The 15,902-nt window shown below is 43.9% G+C and overlaps 1 protein-coding gene across 1 annotated transcript; it reads left to right on the top strand.

Annotated features, from left to right (window-relative positions):
* The first annotated feature begins 9,997 nt into the window (after positions 1 to 9,997).
* Positions 9,998 to 15,830, top strand: LOC135082684 (glutamate--cysteine ligase regulatory subunit-like). Its single transcript, XM_063977468.1, has 2 exons — positions 9,998 to 10,381; positions 12,556 to 15,830. Exons 1-2 carry the CDS (start codon positions 10,237 to 10,239, stop codon positions 12,711 to 12,713), a joined length of 303 nt encoding a protein of 100 aa, XP_063833538.1. The 5' UTR covers positions 9,998 to 10,236; the 3' UTR covers positions 12,714 to 15,830.
* Positions 15,831 to 15,902: the final 72 nt, after the last annotated feature.

Here is a 15,902-nt window from a genome sequence, read left to right as displayed (position 1 = left end):
TTTGAGTATGAAACTAGAAGCTATAGGTCTCAAACGCGAGAGGTTTACAGCGAAGCAGACGCCAGGAAATGTGAAGCGATCCTACCTGGGATTAAGGTGCTGTGGAGCGTGCTAGAAGACTATGTTAAAGAAGGTAATTACCGTCATCTTCTTTGAGTATTAAACTGGAAACTATGTCTCAAACGCGAGAGGTTTACAGCGAAGCAGACGCCAGGAAGCGTGAAGCGATATTGCCTGGGATTAGGGTGCTGTGGAGCGTGCTAGAAGACTATGTTAAAGAAGGTAATTACCGTCATCTTCTTTGAGTATGAAACTTGTAGCTACAGGAGTCAAACGCGAGGCAGAGGTTTACAGCAAAGCAGATGCCAGGAAGTGTGAAGCGATCCTAGCTGGGGTTAAGGTGCTGTGGAGCGTGCTAGAAGACTATGTTAAAGAATGTAATTACCATCATCTTCTTTGAGTATGAAACTGAGAGCTATAGGTCTCAAACGCGAGAGGTTTACAGCGAGGCGGATGCTAGGAAGTGTGAAGCGATATTGCCTGGGATCAAGGTGCTGTGGAGCGTGCTAGAAGACTATGTTAAAGAAGGTAATTACCATAATCTTTTTTGAGTATGAAACTGGAAGCTATAGGTCTCAAACGCGAGAGGTTTACAGCGAGGCGGATGCTAGGAAGTGTGAAGCGATATTGCCTGGGATTAAGGTGCTGTGGAGCGTGCTAGAAGACTATGTTAAAGAAGGTAATTACCATAATCTTTTTTGAGTATGAAACTGGGAGCCGCAGGTCTCAAACGCGAGGCAGAGGTTTACAGCGAAGCAGACGCCAGGAAATGTGAAGCGATCCTACCTGGGATTAAGGTGCTGTGGAGCGTGCTAGAAGACTATGTTAAAGAAGGTAATTACCGTCATCTTCTTTGAGTATTAAACTGGAAACTATGTCTCAAACGCGAGAGGTTTACAGCGAAGCAGACGCCAGGAAGCGTGAAGCGATATTGCCTGGGATTAGGGTGCTGTGGAGCGTGCTAGAAGACTATGTTAAAGAAGGTAATTACCGTCATCTTCTTTGAGTATGAAACTGGAAGCTATAGGTCTCAAACGCGAGAGGTTTATAGCGAAGCAGACGCCAGGAAGTGTGAAGCCATATTGCCTGGGATCAAGGTGCTGTGGAGCGTGCTAGAAGACTATGTTAAAGAAGGTAATTACCATAATCTTTTTTGAGTATGAAACTGGAAGCTATAGGTCTCAAACGCGAGAGGTTTACAGCGAGGCGGATGCTAGGAAGTGTGAAGCGATATTGCCTGGGATTAAGGTGCTGTGGAGCGTGCTAGAAGACTATGTTAAAGAAGGTAATTACCATAATCTTTTTTGAGTATGAAACTGGAAGCTATAGGTCTCAAACGCGAGAGGTTTACAGCGAGGCGGATGCTAGGAAGTGTGAAGCGATATTGCCTGGGATCAAGGTGCTGTGGAGCGTGCTAGAAGACTATGTTAAAGAAGGTAATTACCATAATCTTTTTTGAGTATGAAACTGGAAGCTATAGGTCTCAAACGCGAGAGGTTTACAGCGAGGCGGATGCTAGGAAGTGTGAAGCGATATTGCCTGGGATTAAGGTGCTGTGGAGCGTGCTAGAAGACTATGTTAAAGAAGGTAATTACCATAATCTTTTTTGAGTATGAAACTGGGAGCCGCAGGTCTCAAACGCGAGGCAGAGGTTTACAGCGAAGCAGACGCCAGGAAATGTGAAGCGATCCTACCTGGGATTAAGGTGCTGTGGAGCGTGCTAGAAGACTATGTTAAAGAAGGTAATTACCGTCATCTTCTTTGAGTATGAAACTTGTAGCTACAGGAGTCAAACGCGAGGCAGAGGTTTACAGCAAAGCAGATGCCAGGAAGTGTGAAGCGATCCTAGCTGGGGTTAAGGTGCTGTGGAGCGTGCTAGAAGACTATGTTAAAGAATGTAATTACCATCATCTTCTTTGAGTATGAAACTGGGAGCTATAGGTCTCAAACGCGAGAGGTTTACAGCGAGGCGGATGCTAGGAAGTGTGAAGCGATATTGCCTGGGATCAAGGTGCTGTGGAGCGTGCTAGAAGACTATGTTAAAGAAGGTAATTACCATAATCTTTTTTGAGTATGAAACTGGAAGCTATAGGTCTCAAACGCGAGAGGTTTACAGCGAGGCGGATGCTAGGAAGTGTGAAGCGATATTGCCTGGGATTAAGGTGCTGTGGAGCGTGCTAGAAGACTATGTTAAAGAAGGTAATTACCATAATCTTTTTTGAGTATGAAACTGGGAGCCGCAGGTCTCAAACGCGAGGCAGAGGTTTACAGCGAAGCAGACGCCAGGAAATGTGAAGCGATCCTACCTGGGATTAAGGTGCTGTGGAGCGTGCTAGAAGACTATGTTAAAGAAGGTAATTACCGTCATCTTCTTTGAGTATTAAACTGGAAACTATGTCTCAAACGCGAGAGGTTTACAGCGAAGCAGACGCCAGGAAGCGTGAAGCGATATTGCCTGGGATTAGGGTGCTGTGGAGCGTGCTAGAAGACTATGTTAAAGAAGGTAATTACCGTCATCTTCTTTGAGTATGAAACTGGAAGCTATAGGTCTCAAACGCGAGAGGTTTATAGCGAAGCAGACGCCAGGAAGTGTGAAGCCATATTGCCTGGGATCAAGGTGCTGTGGAGCGTGCTAGAAGACTATGTTAAAGAAGGTAATTACCATAATCTTTTTTGAGTATGAAACTGGAAGCTATAGGTCTCAAACGCGAGAGGTTTACAGCGAGGCGGATGCTAGGAAGTGTGAAGCGATATTGCCTGGGATTAAGGTGCTGTGGAGCGTGCTAGAAGACTATGTTAAAGAAGGTAATTACCATAATCTTTTTTGAGTATGAAACTGGAAGCTATAGGTCTCAAACGCGAGAGGTTTACAGCGAGGCGGATGCTAGGAAGTGTGAAGCGATATTGCCTGGGATCAAGGTGCTGTGGAGCGTGCTAGAAGACTATGTTAAAGAAGGTAATTACCATAATCTTTTTTGAGTATGAAACTGGAAGCTATAGGTCTCAAACGCGAGAGGTTTACAGCGAGGCGGATGCTAGGAAGTGTGAAGCGATATTGCCTGGGATTAAGGTGCTGTGGAGCGTGCTAGAAGACTATGTTAAAGAAGGTAATTACCATAATCTTTTTTGAGTATGAAACTGGGAGCCGCAGGTCTCAAACGCGAGGCAGAGGTTTACAGCGAAGCAGACGCCAGGAAATGTGAAGCGATCCTACCTGGGATTAAGGTGCTGTGGAGCGTGCTAGAAGACTATGTTAAAGAAGGTAATTACCGTCATCTTCTTTGAGTATGAAACTTGTAGCTACAGGAGTCAAACGCGAGGCAGAGGTTTACAGCAAAGCAGATGCCAGGAAGTGTGAAGCGATCCTAGCTGGGGTTAAGGTGCTGTGGAGCGTGCTAGAAGACTATGTTAAAGAATGTAATTACCATCATCTTCTTTGAGTATGAAACTGGGAGCTATAGGTCTCAAACGCGAGAGGTTTACAGCGAGGCGGATGCTAGGAAGTGTGAAGCGATATTGCCTGGGATCAAGGTGCTGTGGAGCGTGCTAGAAGACTATGTTAAAGAAGGTAATTACCATAATCTTTTTTGAGTATGAAACTGGAAGCTATAGGTCTCAAACGCGAGAGGTTTACAGCGAGGCGGATGCTAGGAAGTGTGAAGCGATATTGCCTGGGATTAAGGTGCTGTGGAGCGTGCTAGAAGACTATGTTAAAGAAGGTAATTACCATAATCTTTTTTGAGTATGAAACTGGGAGCCGCAGGTCTCAAACGCGAGGCAGAGGTTTACAGCGAAGCAGACGCCAGGAAATGTGAAGCGATCCTACCTGGGATTAAGGTGCTGTGGAGCGTGCTAGAAGACTATGTTAAAGAAGGTAATTACCGTCATCTTCTTTGAGTATGAAACTTGTAGCTACAGGAGTCAAACGCGAGGCAGAGGTTTACAGCAAAGCAGATGCCAGGAAGTGTGAAGCGATCCTAGCTGGGGTTAAGGTGCTGTGGAGCGTGCTAGAAGACTATGTTAAAGAATGTAATTACCATCATCTTCTTTGAGTATGAAACTGGGAGCTATAGGTCTCAAACGCGAGAGGTTTACAGCGAGGCGGATGCTAGGAAGTGTGAAGCGATATTGCCTGGGATCAAGGTGCTGTGGAGCGTGCTAGAAGACTATGTTAAAGAAGGTAATTACCATAATCTTTTTTGAGTATGAAACTGGAAGCTATAGGTCTCAAACGCGAGAGGTTTACAGCGAGGCGGATGCTAGGAAGTGTGAAGCGATATTGCCTGGGATTAAGGTGCTGTGGAGCGTGCTAGAAGACTATGTTAAAGAAGGTAATTACCATAATCTTTTTTGAGTATGAAACTGGGAGCCGCAGGTCTCAAACGCGAGGCAGAGGTTTACAGCGAAGCAGACGCCAGGAAATGTGAAGCGATCCTACCTGGGATTAAGGTGCTGTGGAGCGTGCTAGAAGACTATGTTAAAGAAGGTAATTACCGTCATCTTCTTTGAGTATTAAACTGGAAACTATGTCTCAAACGCGAGAGGTTTACAGCGAAGCAGACGCCAGGAAGCGTGAAGCGATATTGCCTGGGATTAGGGTGCTGTGGAGCGTGCTAGAAGACTATGTTAAAGAAGGTAACTATCATCATCTTCTTTGTGTATGAAACTGGGAGCTATAGGTCTCAAACGCGAGAGGTTTATAGCGAAGCAGACGCCAGGAAGTGTGAAGCCATATTGCCTGGGATCAAGGTGCTGTGGAGCGTGCTAGAAGACTATGTTAAAGAACGTAATTACCGTCATCTTCTTTGAGTATGAAACTTGTAGCTACAGGAGTCAAACGCGAGGCAGAGGTTTACAGCAAAGCAGATGCCAGGAAGTGTGAAGCGATCCTAGCTGGGGTTAAGATGCTGTGGAGCGTGCTAGAAGACTATGTTAAAGAATGTAATTACCATCATCTTCTTTGAGTATGAAACTGGGAGCTATAGGTCTCAAACGCGAGAGGTTTACAGCGAGGCGGATGCTAGGAAGTGTGAAGCGATATTGCCTGGGATCAAGGTGCTGTGGAGCGTGCTAGAAGACTATGTTGAAGAAGGTAACTCAATTTTTACAAACTCGCAATGATCTATGCTTCAAAATGAGCTACTGGGACATTGAGAAAATCCGTCATATTTTTCAAGAGTATTACGCTGAATCAGCTAGGAAAAGTTTTAGCTTGACAATCTTAAGATGCAAATCTTAATGTAAAATTTAATAACCAAAGAAGGTAATTTATCATCTTTTGTTGGGTATAAAACTGAGGGTAACGAGTTTCAAGTACAATATTTACCGAGTAGTAAATGAGTACTTATGAGAGCAGAATCGCTAAAATCAAGTGGCAGTGGGCGGGGCACATAGCTCGTAGAGCTGATGGCCGCTGGGGCAGGAAAGTTCTTGAGTGGCGACCACGAGCCGGAAGACGTAGCGTGAGCAGGCCTCCCACTAGGAGGACGGACGATCTGGTGAAGGTCGCGGGAGGTGGCTGGATGCTAAAGCGGCGCAAGACCGGTCTTTGTGGAAATCCTTAGGGGAGGCCTTTGTCCAGCAGTGGACGAAACAACGAAAATGAGTACTTAAGTGGTAGTGGGTGGGGCAAACAGCTAACGGTAGGTAAAACTACCATTTTAGCAGATAATTTGTCCATTGAACCGAAAATCTGGCGAAGTAGCTGGAAGCATCTGGATGTAGACATGACCGGTCGTTGTGGAAATGTGTGAAACGAGCATGAGTACTTACAGCTTGACGTTTTGGCTGACACACATTTAGAACTACTCTGTCCAAGTGTTGGTTCAGCTGTCTAAACAACATCACTTAAACGCTGTGTGACTGATAAGTATCGTAATCGTAATGTTAATAAGTAGATTAATGGCATCTGGGTAAATAAAAAACAACGTAATGTTAAACATATCTTTGAAGCTATCCAATGTGAAAATTTCATTACCAATAGGTAGCTAATGCTATAATTTCAAAGGTCTCCTCCAAAGACTTCCACAACAATCGGTCCTACGCTGCCCGCATCCATGTACATCCCACGACCTTCACCAGATCGTCAGTCCACCTAGTAGGCCTGCCCACACAGGCCCGTGGTAACCACTCAAGAACTTTTCTTCCCTAAAGGCCATCAGCTCTTCGAGCCACGTGCCCTGTAATTTTGCAAGCTATGTCGGTCACATTGGTTTTCCCACAGATCACAGAAACTAAAGGGAGATGTGACAAGGGGGCAGGGCCGGTGTCGCAGCAATATGCCCAAAAACAGAACACATTGATGATAGCAGCGACGTAAACTGCTTACTGTAAACAGTTTACATTGCTTGCGTAGTACTAAAGATTATTCGACCGTTGAGTAATAATTAAATAAAGAGCACATATTTTGATTACTTTATGTGTAAACTCAGCGCATTAGTTGGCACTTCTCTATATCTCTAAAAGTTTTCCTGTTTTTTTTTTCATTGTAGCTGAGAATTTTAAGCGATACCGTTTTAAGCATCCTTTAAACACCTTCTAGGTCGCGTCCACCAGTTAGGCGTGGCCGACGTTGGCGGCGGTTGTTTACGCAAGCTCCACGCGTGGGCGCGCGTCCGGCCGGCCATCGCGCAGATCAACCTGGCCTCGTGCTGCGTCGTGCCTCCCTCGCTGCACGCCTTCTGCCGCGCCAACGACGTGCAGCTGCTGACGCACGCTGATCCGCCAGGTGAGAAGAATCTAATAAAGAGAGCAAGGATATGGCCCGATAGACCCAGTCTAGTCGCTTTCTTCAAGCGACAACTTGGACTCATGACACCAGGTAAGAACCACTAAAGGATATGCCCTGATTGGGCGATCACCTCCCCCCCCCCCCCCGTCATAAGTCCTAAGACACCCCATGGTACCCCCAGGATTTTGGGGTTACCTACCGATTCGAAGATTGAAAGACAACCGCACCCCACTTACGCCGCTACTGAGCTAGAATAAAGGATATGGCCCGATAGAGACCCAGACTAGTCGCTTTCTTCAAGCGAATGGTGCAGATCAACCTGGCCTCTTGACACTAGGTAAGAACCACTAAGGGATATGACCTGATCGGGACCTAAACCAAGTAGCTTTCTTCAAGCGGCCATCGCGCAGATCAACCTGGCCTCGTGCTGCGTCGTGCCGCCCTCGCTGCACGCCTTCTGCCGCGCCAACGACGTGCAGCTGCTGACGCACGCCGACCCGCCAGGTAAGCATTGTTCGTTTCAGCCAAACGACGCCCACTGTTGGACAAAGGCCTTCCCCAAGGATTTCCACAAAGACCGGCCCTGCGCTTCCCGCATCCAGGTACTTCCCGCGACCTTTACCAGGTCACCAGGTAAGTATATACACTTCTAATTCTAGCTTTCTATGGGCCAGATGCTATAGGTTTACCTCAACCTGGCTGTAGTATAGATCAACCTGGCCTCGTGCTGCGTCGTGCCGCCCTCGCTGCACGCCTTCTGCCGCGCCAACGACGTGCAGCTGCTGACGCACGCCGACCCGCCAGGTGAGAAGCATGAACACGTAGGGTCCTAGAGTATAGCCCTAGACGAGTCTCTTTCTGCAAGTTGACTGCGGAAAGCTACTGGTCTGCAACTTGGCTTGTTGCTGTGTCGTGTACCTTTTTATCGCCCCTTTGACATAGAGCTATTAATCCATAAGAAGAAGAAGTAGAAGTCTTCTTACGAAGACTTCTCAAGGATATATCAGGTAAGGAAGCTCTTAACGCGCTTAACGCGCACTAGTGAGCGCGTTAAAAAATTTATGCAAATTTTAGTTTTTAAACGTTTCCCGCTAGGGGCGCTGTACAATCCGTCATTTATTTAATGTCATTTTTGACGCGCTCACTAGTGAGCGCGTTTGATGTAAACTCACGCTAGGCCCTCTGATCCTCCAGGTAAGAAGAATCTAACTGGACTTCTGTAGGGTGTAACTAGGTAATGAAATAGATAGTCGCTTCCTTCAAGTCAACTACCATATTTCACAACCTGACCTCGTGCTGTGTCGTGCCTTCTGTCATGTTAACAAAGTCCAGCTGATCCAGACTGATCTCAGAGCTATAACTAGGTAACGTCTCGCAAGCTGCACGCGTGGGCGCGCGTCCTGCTGGCTATAGCACAGATCAACCTGCGGGGTTACTCCGAAAAACGTTATCAGAAGTTTCGAATGTTGTCATCCCTCTCACGCAAAGCGAGATGCCAGCGCGAGCGACGGTAACAGATAGACCCGAAACTACGTAAACGGTGTTTCAGAGTAGACCTCCTGGTTGTCTGGGTGAGTACTAGGTAATGTCTCGCAAGCTCCACGCGTGGGCGCGCGTCCGGCCGGCCATCGCGCAGATCAACCTGGCCTCGTGCTGCGTCGTGCCGCCCTCGCTGCACGCCTTCTGCCGCGCCAACGACGTGCAGCTGCTGACGCACGCCGACCCGCCAGGTGAGAAGCTCATATGAACAAATAAGGTCCTAGACTTTTTTAATGTTAGGTGTGAATCAACCTGTCATCGTGTTCTGGCGTGTTGCTTTTTGTCGCGCTAAAGACAGCTACTGACGCACGCTGTTCCACCAGGTAAGATGCACTCAGGGATACACTAGTCGCTTCCTTCAGGCAACTGTGGTGTTGCACATGTGTCGCGCCGCTTTTTGTTGTGCTTATGCTCTTCAGCTGTTGACGCACGCCGACCCGCCAGGTGAGAAGCTCATACATAAAAACGGACCTAGGCTAGTCGCTTATTCTTCTTGTTGTGTCAAAACAAACCTACACAATGTCAGCCCAGAATTCTGCTACAAGAGTGCTAACGACGTGCAGCTGCTGACGCACGCTGACCCGCCAGGTAAGAACTACCATCACTCATAAAGGATATGATGACGTAGGGACCCCTCTTCAGGAATAAAGGAGTTTGAACACGTAGGGTCTTAGACTAGTCGCTTTCTTCAAGCGACCGTGGTTCATATCAACTTGGACTCATGACACCAGGTAAGAACCACTAAAGGATATGACCTAATTGGGACCTAAACCCGGCCAGGTAAGCATTGTTCGTTTCAGCCAAAGAAGCCCACTGCTGGACAAAGGCCTCCCCCAAGGATTTCCACAAAAAATGGGTCCTGCGCTGCCCCCATCCATGTACTTCCCGCGACCTTTACCAGGTCACCAGGTAAGCATATACACTTCTAAATCAAGCTCTTACGGGCCAGATGCTTAGGTTTACTTTAAGCTGGCTATAGCACAGATCAACCTGGCCTCGTGCTGCGTCGTGCCGCCCTCGCTGCACGCCTTCTGCCGCGCCAACGACGTGCAGCTGCTGACGCACGCCGACCCGCCAGGTGAGAACTAAAGCCTGGTCCGTGAGCACGTAGAATTTTGTCCAATGACCCCAAGCTACCCATCCTTATCGCTCGCGCGTAATTATGTTGCTATCGCGCTCGCACACTCACTGCGGGTGCCAGTCGCACAGTCGCGACCAGACTATACCTTAAGAAAGAAAAAGAAAACAAGTAGGCCAGTCGCTTTCTTTAAGTCGACTGACAACTTGGTCTCGTGCTGTGTCGTGTCACTTTTTGTCGCACTAATGACGTGAAGCTATTGACGCACGCCAACCCATCAGGTAAGAAGAAGCATATTAACAGGTAAGAAAGGAAGGAAGTATCTTTCTTCAAGTCGACAATCATGCAATTTAATCTGGCCTCATGCTGTGTTATGCCATTTTCTGTCGCTTTAAGCAGCTTTTTTATCCTCTTGGTAAGAAGAATCTAACTGGACTTCTCTAGGGTGTAACTAGGTAATTAAGTATAGATAGTCGCTTCCTTCAAGTCGACTATCATATTTCACAGATCTCGTGCTGTGTCGTGCCTTCTGTCATGTTAACAAAGTCCAGCTGTTGATCAGGTAAGAAGAATCAAGACTGATCTCAGAGCTATAACTAGGTAATGTCTCGCAAGCTGCACGCGTGGGCGCGCGTCCTGCTGGCTATAGCACAGATCAACCTGCGGGGTTACTCCGAAAAACGTTATCAGAAGTTTCGAATGTTGCCCTCCCTCTCACGCAAAGCGAGATGCCAGCGCGAGCGACGGTAACAGATAGACCCGAAACTACGTAAACGGTGTTTCAGAGTAGACCTCCTGTTTGTCTGGGTGGCTGGGTGAGTACTAGGTAATGTCTCGCAAGCTGCACGCGTGGGCGCGCGTCCGGCCGGCCATCGCGCAGATCAACCTGGCCTCGTGCTGCGTCGTGCCGCCCTCGCTGCACGCCTTCTGCCGCGCCAACGACGTGCAGCTGCTGACGCACGCCGACCCGCCAGGTGAGAAGCTCATATGAACAAATAAGGTCCTAGACTTTTTTAATGTTAGGTGTGAATCAACCTGTCATCGTGTTCTGGCGTGTTGCTTTTTGTCGCGCTAAAGACAGCTACTGACGCACGCTTTTCCACCAGGTAAGATGCACTCAGGGATACACTAGTCGCTTCCTTCAAGCAACTGTGGTGTTGCACATGTGTCGCGCCGCTTTTTGTTGTGCTTATGCCCTTCAGCTGTTGACGCACGCCGACCCGCCAGGTGAGAAGCTCATACATAAACACGGACCTAGGCTAGTCGCTTATTCTTCTTGTTGTGTCAAAACAAACCTACACAATGTCAGCCCAGAATTCTGCTACAAGAGTGCTAACGACGTGCAGCTGCTGACGCACGCTGACCCGCCAGGTAAGAACTACCATCACTCATAAAGGATATGATGACGTAGGGACCCCTCTTCAGGAATAAAGGAGTTTGAACACGTAGGGTCTTAGACTAGTCGCTTTCTTCAAGCGACCGTGGTTCATATCAACTTGGACTCCTGACACCAGGTAAGAACCACTAAAGGATATGACCTGATTGGGACCTAAACCCGCCAGGTAAGCATTGTTTATTTCAGCCAAATGACGCCCACTGTTGGACAAAGGCCTCCCCCAAGGATTTCCACAAAAACCGGACCTCCGCTGCCCGCATCTAGGTACTTCCCGCGACCTTTATCAGATCACCAGGTAAGCATATACACTTCTAAATCAAATTCTTACGGGCCAGATGCTTTAGGTTTACTTCAACCTGGCTGTAGTATAGATCAACCTGCCCTCGCTGCACGCCTTCTGCCGCGCCAACGAGTGAGAAGAATCTAATAAAGAGAGCAAGGATCTGGCCCGATAGAGACCCAGACTATAGTCTATCCAATATAGCTTGATTAGAATGACAGCTGCCATCAAAAGTAACGACATAACTTTGTAGTAGCGATCAATGAGAGCTAAATATTGGCGGACAAGAAATAATTCACGTCTGACCTACAAACAATATTTTCGACGACAGTGCTTCCAATAAAAATGTTAATTTCGTGTAAATGCAGCGTTAAATTACACCAATAAGTAGTAATTCGAAATTATAAAAATCAAGCTAGAGTATTAACGACGTCTCTACAAATAATATAAATAACATATTTAACAAAAAAAAATTCTAACTAATTTTTTAACATATTTAAGTCAAGTTATACGTTTTTCTAAATGTTCACTATTAAAAACCAAAAAACATTTCATTCTTAAATAATCAAACATCGGAAATCAATCACCGATAATTTTTTGGGTATTCATAGCACCGTTGCTCTAGAAGAGATGCCCACCGCCCTCTAGCAAGAGGAAAAAACCACTGAAGAACACTGATGATAATGACTACGACTTAGGTTGTACACCCTTGACATGAATTTTAAATTTTACTCTCTTTAAATTTAAATTATAATTGTCATTTTTATGAATAAAGATATGAAGAAAAATTGGGTGCATTTTTTATATCATTTTTTCGAAAACTTATCGATACATCTATGTGAACCGTACGAAACATACCCAGCACTAGTCACATTCGTTTGACAGCTGTCATTCTAATCAAGCTATATTGGATAGACTATAGTCGCTTTCTTCAAGTCGACTTTGGTGTATCAACCAACACCTCGTGTTGTCGTACCGCCGTCGCTGTTTGCTTTCTGTCGCGCCAGGTAAGAACTGCCACCACTCAGGGATAAAAGAATACTTATGCCCGTTTTCACCATCAATCCCTGATTTTAAGTGACCCCTATGAAAACAAAATTCCTGTTATGTGTTACCATACAGGTCACTTAAAAATTAGGGATTGATGGTAAAAAAGGGCATTAGAGACCTAGACAACTCGCTTTCTTAAAGACGTCTACGGTGCATAGCAACTTGGTCTCGTGCTATATCGTGCCCACTTCTATTGCGCCATTGACATGCAGCGCAATGACACACGCCGACCCCCAGGTAAGAAGCACCTTTAGAAAACAAATGATATGAAAATGTAGGCAGGTAGCTTTCTTCAAGTCGACTACAGTTTTGGGCCATTTTCAGAAAAAATAACCCATTTTTTTGAGTTATAGTTACATTATCTTCCTTTTAGTTTTACCGCTACTTACCTTATTAACTTTAAAACCATCCATTGTCCCCAGATCTACTCTCCATAGCAGCTGTCAAAACTCTCTCAGACGCGGGAGTAGGTTGCCACAACTTGGATTGGTGCGCTCGGTACCAGGTTCACATCAAGTGCAGGGGCGTGTTGGCGCTCAAAGGATACGTGTGTAAGGGCACGCTCGGCAGCCATAAGTAGGGGAGACCGGGGTGGAAAGGACCAGTTGATAAAGGGATCTTGGTTTTGGAAATGTTTTGTTATCTATGGTTACGGGTAATGGTGCGCGATAATAGTGTAATGCCCGTTTTCACCATCAATCCCTAATTTTTAAGTGACCCCTTTGGTAACAAATAACAGGAATTTTGTTTTCATAGGGGTCACTCAAAAATTAGGGAATAATGGTGAAAACGGGCATAATTGTATGGTATTTAAGTCACTGATAAATACATAGAATGTAGCATTTAAACCTTTGATAAAATATGCACGATTTCTAATAACTTGAAAAAATATAATTGCCTAAGATGGAAGTCGAACCCACGACAATAGTTTTCAAGTTTTTAGAAAGTTACAGATGAAACTTAATAATAAAAAAGTTACTTGATGAAATAATTGTCAAAAGCGAGATTCCTTTATCAATGTGGACGAAACGCTTCTTTTAAAATCTTAATTAATTTTAAAGATCGATAAGCGTCTTCTATACAGTAGTTCAGTTGCGAGCAGTATTTCTTTATTTATTTCATTCCATTAATTATTGTCATTCCTAACGAACTACTAGGGACAATCGTGTATTGTCAGTACGCAGTTAAAATATGCTCTGATAATAATAAAAATAAAGTTCAGATTCGCTTGGACTAATTCTCATAGAAATATCTAAATAAACATTTAGAAGCATTTTAAAAAGTATATAAATAATGCATTTACCGAAGATGTTCTCTATGTATTTCCTAATAAGTGCTCGCAACTGAAAGTAAAAAATGCGTATAACTGCCCCAGTTGTGTCTATGGTTCTGAAATGTACTTACGAATGTAGACCCTTTTGTTGATGATATAAAGATCAAAATTGTATGCAGATTGTGAAATAGTAATTCCATTGTGATATTAGCCTATGAAGAACATTATGCAGGCTTAGAAATAAGTGCACAAAGCAGTGTGATAAAACATGGCTCTCTTGACAGCTGTCAAAAATATGTAAACACATTTCCTGTTATGGCAATGCGATAAAAAGGCGTACTTTAATAAACTGAACTGATGTTAATGACCACACTTGATTCAGTTTCAAGCACTTAATTGAGTTGAGCGTTTTGTATAGGTCGTCCAACGAAAGTTGAGACAAACGCGTACTCACACTGAAGTATTTGAATACAGAACACAACACATTGCAAATACCAGTTTAAATATCGAATACAAGCTACTTCGTTCTTGTTGAGGCCTTGTCCAGGTGGGCGAATTCGCCGCGAATCCTACGCGCGAACACGGGCGTATTGTATGACGAGATTTACGCGCGAATTTTCAACTCGCGCGTCTTGTGGACGCAATGTATTGGCTCCTAGTATCTCGCCAATGCGCGTATGGATTCTTCGCGCGTAGAATTCGCCCTCTTGGACAGGCCTTAACTCTGCAGGCGAAAGCATTTGTTAGTCCAACTTCGCAAGATGTCAGCGCAGACAGCGTATACAAATCTTTGCTTGTGTTGATGGCCCCAAGTCTCAACTCTCGTTGAGCGACCTATATGGACCATAATGATTTTGACAGATGTCATTGGAGCACGGTTTATAACGATAAAGTTAAAATTATAGTGTGCGATCTATGAGTGCTTACGAAATATTTGTGATACATGTAGTGGTTAATCAATAGTGTATACAGCCTGATTCTTACGCGCGAGAAAGAGACGACGTTATGTTATGATTCTTGTCACACGAATGTGTGTGACGTCACGCGCAGATTCACTTACAAAAAATACCCTCAAATAATTTTAACTTTAATGGAACCCAAATATTCGAAAAGTGTAATCTCAAAGTGAAACTGTTAAAGTCAAAATTTCTTTATTTGTTTATTTAGACTTTTATTAAATAGTGCTTACAAAAACAATTGAATAAGCCAAACAGCATCTTAAGTGTTTGTATTAGATGCTATTTTTCAACAGATATGTAAAGTTTGACGTGCTGTCGACTACATTTTAAAATTATGTATACGAATTTAATTTTGAATGATTTTTTATTTTTATCATTTACTGATGTTTTGATACTTATACGCCCGTTTTCACAAACATTACTATGAGTTCTCACAGTGCGCGTGGACGCGCGGGGTCACATACGAACCAATCACAGAGCTCTATTCAACGCTGTGCGTTCAATTTGCTGCTTCACTTAAGCAAGCATCGTTTGTGAACACGGGCGTTATTTAAAGGTATAGGTATAGGGTTACTAACATTGTTATTATGAAATGCACTAAATGTTACGGGAGCAAGATGCACGGTTATGTTCAATAGTATTTAACGTATAAAACTATATGTATGAAAACAGTATTTTATAAATAACATTCCTGACTTTTCTTCTTGTAAAAGTCAAATACTACAATGCAGAAATGTAAAACAATGTTAATAAATGAAACAAGTGTTTAAACGAATTTGTGAAATGAATGAAATATTTAACCAAGTATGGGGGGCAATTCTCGTGAGTAATATAGTTTTTTTTTTCAAGTAGAGGGAAGTCAAAACCACGTAAACTTAAATGGCGTCAGATTTGACTGGATCACATCAGTTTCCCGAAGCAGTGGTGGAATATTGGGACATATGCACTTAAAATCCAACTTGCTATGAATAAATGAATTTGACTGTGTTTTTTTAAAGGTGAGCAGCGATCGAAATCGGATTTTTACAAAAAACGGTTTTATCTATTCAGAGATGCTCTGTATTGCATGAGAATCTACCCCCTATTTGAGACGGTTTAATTAGTTTGGGAATAAATGAATAACAAGGCTTGTTATAAAGATGTCAAACACTCTCTTTGCGAAGTTTTTTTTTAAATATACCTAAGTTAATTAATTAATGGTTTAATTTATATGTTACTTTGAATTTTGATATCTCCACAATACTTTTATTGTTACATATTGAATTAAAAATTATGTTGCAACTCACATAATATTTTATCAAATTATTTATGTAAAAAAAACGTAAAAGCTTATGTAAAATTATTATAAAAAATGAAAAAGTACTTAGTTATAACATTATTACTTAAATATGCAAAAATGTTACTTATTTATAATGTAAGTTGATACTGAAATTGTGTTGAAATTAAAGTATTTATTGTACAGGTATATTGGCTATTTTTTCACAAAAGACCTACTCTAAATCCTATAATGGACTATAATAATATTATTATGTAGATC

This window comes from Ostrinia nubilalis, chromosome 22, assembly GCF_963855985.1.
Source record: "Ostrinia nubilalis chromosome 22, ilOstNubi1.1, whole genome shotgun sequence".
Classification (NCBI taxonomy): domain Eukaryota; kingdom Metazoa; phylum Arthropoda; class Insecta; order Lepidoptera; family Crambidae; genus Ostrinia; species Ostrinia nubilalis.
Note: the sequence above shows the minus strand (reverse complement) of the source record. Positions and strands in the feature narration are given on the sequence as shown.